The sequence below is a fragment of the Thamnophis sirtalis genome, unplaced genomic scaffold (assembly GCF_051295495.1).
Source record: "Thamnophis sirtalis isolate CommonGarterSnake01/CBP01778 unplaced genomic scaffold, rThaSir2_p1.2 scaffold_3, whole genome shotgun sequence".
NCBI classification, from domain to species: Eukaryota; Metazoa; Chordata; class Lepidosauria; order Squamata; family Natricidae; genus Thamnophis; species Thamnophis sirtalis.
In genome coordinates this window covers 1,973,973-1,979,245 of record NW_028261383.1, presented here as the reverse complement: position 1 = coordinate 1,979,245, position 5,273 = coordinate 1,973,973, and the positions used below count along the sequence as shown (strand labels likewise).

Sequence of the window (5,273 nt, the reverse complement as noted above, 5' to 3'; positions counted from 1 at the left end):
GATCTTTGAACTCTTTTTTATTTATTTTATTTTTTATTTACAAACATACAAAATACACACACAGAGAACTTAGATGTACACTACATTTACACAATACAGTACAAACAGGAACTTCCTGTTCTTTCTAATAGCAATTTCAAATCGATACAATTCTCCTTATGTTATTTCCCCTTCTAATATATTTCATTTGTGTTTCACCATTTTTAACCCTCTTATTTTACTTATCTATCTGCTATATTGGGTGATTACCTCTAATAAATTTAAGTTCTTGTGTGTGTGTGTGTGTGTGTGTGTGTGTGTGTGTGTGTGTTAGTTCTCCTTAACTTCTATTTTTGGGCTTTATTGGCTTCTTTCATTGATCCTTGTTTTTTTCTTATCTCCACCTATACCATTTTCCCCATATCTGATAATATTCTGTTTCTTCTTTTCCCTGGATTTCTTTTGTTAATTTGTCCATTTTGGCACAGCCTATAACCTTTCTTAATATTTCATCTTCGCTTGGTATAATTTATTTGTCCATTTTTGAGCAAAGGCAATCCTCGCCACCGTAATTATGTGTGAAATTAAATACTGGATTTCTTTTTTATATTTCGTTGTCATTATTCCTAGTAAAAAAACCACCTTCTGGTTTCCAATCAATTTTGACTCCTCTTGATTCTAGCCAATTTTTAATCCTTTTCCAATACTTTTTAACCTCCTCACACGTCCACCATATGTGACAATATGTTCCATGTGTTAATTCACATTTCCAACATTTTGGTGAAATATTTACTGAGATTTTTGCTAACCTTCTGGTGCTAGGTCCATCTGTAAAACATTTTCTACTGGTTTTTCTTGTATGCAACTGATAATGTCATTTTTAAATTTGTCCTCCCAAATTTTTCCCATTGATCTAATTCAATATTGTAGGCAAAGTTTTGTGGTCATGTTACCCTTTGTTCTTTCACAATTTCTTCTTCCATTTTATATTTCAGAAGACATTTATATATTCTCCCTATTATCTTTCTTTCTGTGCTTTGGATTATTTTGTCTAATTCATGTGGTTCCATTTGGATGCCATATAATTTAGTATCGTTATTGATTTGCAAGTAGGCTAGCCAGTCAACTTTCATGTTCTGTTCTGCCAATTCTTTGATTGTTTTTAAATTTTCCTGGCCATTAATTAAGTCTCAGTATCTTAACACTTTATTCATATCAGTAAAATTTGGGTGTGTCGTCCTTTCTGTCAGGTTTGAACTCTTATAATGTGCTTCAACTGTAGCAACTCTAAGCCTTGAACTAGAGATCATCAATCTCTTTCATTTTTATCCCCTTCTGGAAATTAAATCATAACCCTTTTTCTGGATGATCTTCCTCTCTCTGCTCAGTCCCTGCCTCCTTCCAGATGTGTTGACAGCTGCCATCCTGGATTTATGAAGGTGCCTCAAGAAGGGAGGCCTATCTCCTGCTATGACTGTTTTCCCTGTCCTGAAGGAACCATCTCCACCATGGAAGGTGGGTGGCATCAAAAGTCAATCTTTGGGTAGACCACACATCTCAACATTTTCTATGAGGGCATTATGATATGCTTTTTACCAAATTTACAGACACAGGCTAGGTTCATCAGCTTGATTCCAAAAGTCAGATTTTCAGGGTCTTTTTGCCCAAACAGGGCTTACAAGAACAGCCCATCAGAACAGGAAATCAGACTGTTGTTTCCAAGTAGAAACACAGGACAGGGATGCCTGTTAGAATGGAATGGAGTGGAGTGGAATGGAATGGAATAGAATAAGAATAAGAATAAGAATAAGAATAAGAATAAGAATAAGAATAAGAATAAGAATAAGAATAAGAATAAGAATAAGAATAAGAATAAGAATAAGAATAAGAATAAGAATAAGAATAAGAATAAGAATAAGAATAAGAATAGAATAGAATAGCAGAATTGGAAGGGACCTTAGAGGTCTTCTAGGCCAACCTCCTGCCTAGGCAGGAAACCTACGCCACTTCAGACAAATGGCTAGCCAACATCTTCTTAAAAACCTGTAGTGTTGGAGCATTCACAACTTCTGGAGGCAAGTTGTTCTACTGATTAATTGCTCTGTCAGGAAATGTGTCCTTAGTTTTATGTTGCTTCTCTCCTTGACTTGGTATTGTGCTAGACTGGGTTTTTATAATCTTAAATCAGGTTTTAGCCAGCTATGCTCAATTAAAATAGTTAATTGAACATTGCTTGTGTAAAAAGTCTTTTCATTGCTTCTCCTTAGTTCTCTGCTCTACTGGCATCATAGAATAGAATAGACTTGAATTCTTTATTGGCCGAGTGTTATTGGACACACAAGGAATTTGTCTTTGGTGTATATGCTCTCAGTGTACATAAAAGGCGAGATACATTCATCAAGAATCATAAGGTACAACACTTAATTATAGACATAGAGTACACATAAGCAATCAGGAAACATTAAATATCAATATAAATCGTAAACATACAAGCGACATCTGACTGATCCAGCTGTTCTGATGATTCCTCTGTTTGATCAACCTCAGGTAATTCATGGCTTTGTGCCTGCTGAGACTGATATTCCATTGTTCAGTTCATTCCGAATCAGAGTTTGAGTCTTGACACATAACACTGAACTTCTTTTTGAGTAGCTTGATTACCTGCCAGGCATAGCAGTGAATCTGTTTCTTCTTGACTTTATTTCTCCAGGCATAGATGAGAGAAGTAAGGAAAACAGAGGAAAACACCAATAAGGATAAACATTGACCAGACACTAACATTTCATCTCCAGGAGATAGTCTGGAAATGCACTTTTTAAAATTTGCTATAGCAGACCTTGGCATATAAACTGGAGACAAGTGGCTGGTTTTATCAGAGAAATATATATCCATTAGAAGAATCAGACTTGGAAGGGATGGTTGAGGCCATAAGTTCAATGCATTGCTCATTGCACCAAGCTGAATTAACCTTCCTCAAGAGCATTTCAAATGGGGATTTAGGCATTATACAAAGCAACAAGCTTTAAGTTGAATGTTACCTTTGCTCTTTTTCAGATGCAGAAAAATGCAGCAAATGTCCAGCAGATCAATATTCAAACGACAGCCGAGATCACTGTATTCCAAAGATTAAAACTTTCCTATCCTATCAAGAACAATTGGGGATCATCTTGGCTTCCATTGCCTTCTTCCTCTCTTTAATCACATGTTTTGTCTTGGGAGCTTTCATTAAATTCCAAGAAACTCCCATAGTCAAAGCCAACAATCGGGACCTCTCTTATATTCTTCTTGTTTGTCTTCTGCTTTCCTTCTTCACCCCCTTCTTGTTCATTGGCCAGCCAAGAAGAGTCACCTGCCTTCTACGACAAACAGCCTTCAGCATCATCTTCTCTGCTGCCATTTCTTCTGTCTTGGCCAAAACCATCACAGTGGTGCTGGCCTTCTGGGCCACAAAACCAGGAAATAAAGTGCAAGGGTGGCTGGGAAAGAGCTTTGCCTACTCCATCATCCTTTCTTGTTCTGGTCTCCAAGTTGTCCACTGCAGCATCTGGTTAGGTGCGTTCCCTCCATTTCCTGAGTCTGACATGCATTCACACTCTAGAGAAATCATTCTACAGTGCAATGAAGGCTCTGTTGCCATGTTCTATGGTGCCCTTGGCTACATGGGCTTGTTGGCTGCCATCTGCTTCACTGTGGCTTTCCTGGCCAGGAATCTGCCAGGGTCTTTCAATGAAGCGAAACTGATCACCTTCAGCATGCTGATCTTCTGCAGTGTCTGGTTGTCCTTCCTGCCCACCTACATGAGTACCAAAGGAAAGAACATGGTGGCTGTGCAGGTCTTCTCCATCTTGGCCTCCAATGCAGGACTTCTGGGCTGCATCTTCATCCCCAAGTGCTTCATTATTTTCCTAAGACCAGATCTGAATACAAAAGAACATGTGATGTCAAAATAAAATATAAATGTCAGTTTTGGGTAAGCATGTTCCAAAATCTCAGTTAATAATTCTTACAAGGAACCTTTGATATTTCAATGTTTCTTCTGAGAGGAAAAAAAAACATTCTTAGACAAAGGGGAGTGTGTTATCAAATTAGAAACATAAAAGTAATACATGCTATTTGGCACATAAAAAAGGGAACCTTGAAGTATCTATTATTCAAGAAGTTTTTTAGAATTTCTATGGCAACGTAACTCACACATGTCTTTCTACCAAGGTGATATGTTTCCTATAGCAGATAGTTATAGTAGAAGGGTACTGAAGTAATTTGAGGTTTGCTAATTATAAATATCTATGCTTACATCATCTATTACCTATGCATATTTATAACCACACTGTTTTCTCCTCTTTTCCAAAATATATAAAAATGAATGCGTCCTTTTATCTGTAGGAATCTCTCCCATTATTCTCTGATGGTAATACCTCCAGTGCACATTTTTAAATAAATAACTACTACAGTGATTCTTGATTATTGGTTTCTGATTCCTGTATTTGATTCCACATAAAGTGGTATGTGGGTTCTCAATCATCCAGCTGTGACCAGGCTCAGCAGCTGGGGCAGCAGCTCTATAGGTTAAGCGTTATGAGACTGATCCCATGCCCCTTCCTGCTATCACTTAAAGAGAGTGTATAAGACAGGTGTCTATATTTAAAAGTCTATTTTGCCTAGGGAGAGTTTTGAACGTGTGTGGCTCATACTATTCCAATTCTCACCTGCTGCTGACCCTGCTCTGAGCTGGTGAGCAAAGACCAGAAGTGTCCAGAAAGCAAAGGGGAAATTGGTTTTGGTGGAGTGAGTAGGACATTTTTGTCAGGGGTGGGATCCTACTGGTTTAATAACCAGTTCACTGAGCATGTGTGCAGTTTGCAGAGGAATCACCCACATTAATGCTGGGGAGAAAAACAGCAGAGGTGCAACAATCCATTCTGCCATGCCAATCAGAAAATTGAATATAGATGAGTATAACGCAGGGGTGCATGGGCAGGGTGGTCCAGCCAATATTAGTGCAATAGTGGCTGGTGGGTTGAGGCTCTACTACTATCACATAGGAGAAGTGTGCTGACTCCCCTCTGTATGGTGATTAATGCCGACACAAGCTTAGTAGTTTGCCACTCTTTATTTACAGCAATTACAATCCTGTTGGCTGAAAGCCCAACACGACTCACTGGCAAGACGTTGGGAGCAACCCAGACTCCCACAGACAAGAGATACAATACAAACAAGAGCTTCCCCAGCTTGTTATGAATGATTGTGTCCTGCAAAAGGGCTCCTCCCAAAGTCTCTTCTTATATACTCTCTTG

General features: G+C 38.3%; 1 protein-coding gene across 1 annotated transcript; it reads left to right on the top strand.

Annotated features, from left to right (window-relative positions):
• The first annotated feature begins 1,381 nt into the window (after positions 1-1,381).
• LOC148047018 (vomeronasal type-2 receptor 26-like) lies at positions 1,382-4,372 on the top strand. The gene is made up of 2 exons (XM_087711214.1): positions 1,382-1,494; positions 3,034-4,372. The coding sequence occupies exons 1-2, from the start codon at positions 1,413-1,415 to the stop codon at positions 3,927-3,929; spliced, it is 978 nt and encodes a 325-aa protein (XP_087567340.1). The 5' UTR covers positions 1,382-1,412; the 3' UTR covers positions 3,930-4,372.
• The last annotated feature ends 901 nt before the right edge of the window (positions 4,373-5,273 follow it).

What these genes read in the sequence shown, in the direction of transcription:
- LOC148047018 (XM_087711214.1), top strand. Translation starts at nt 1,413, where the DNA reads ATGAAGGTGCCTCAAGAAGGGAGGCCTATCTCCTGCTATGACTGTTTT. An exon ending in AACCATCTCCACCATGGAAG is followed by an intron (nt 1,495 to 3,033) that starts GTGGGTGGCATC and finishes GCTCTTTTTCAG; the next exon opens with ATGCAGAAAAATGCAGCAAA.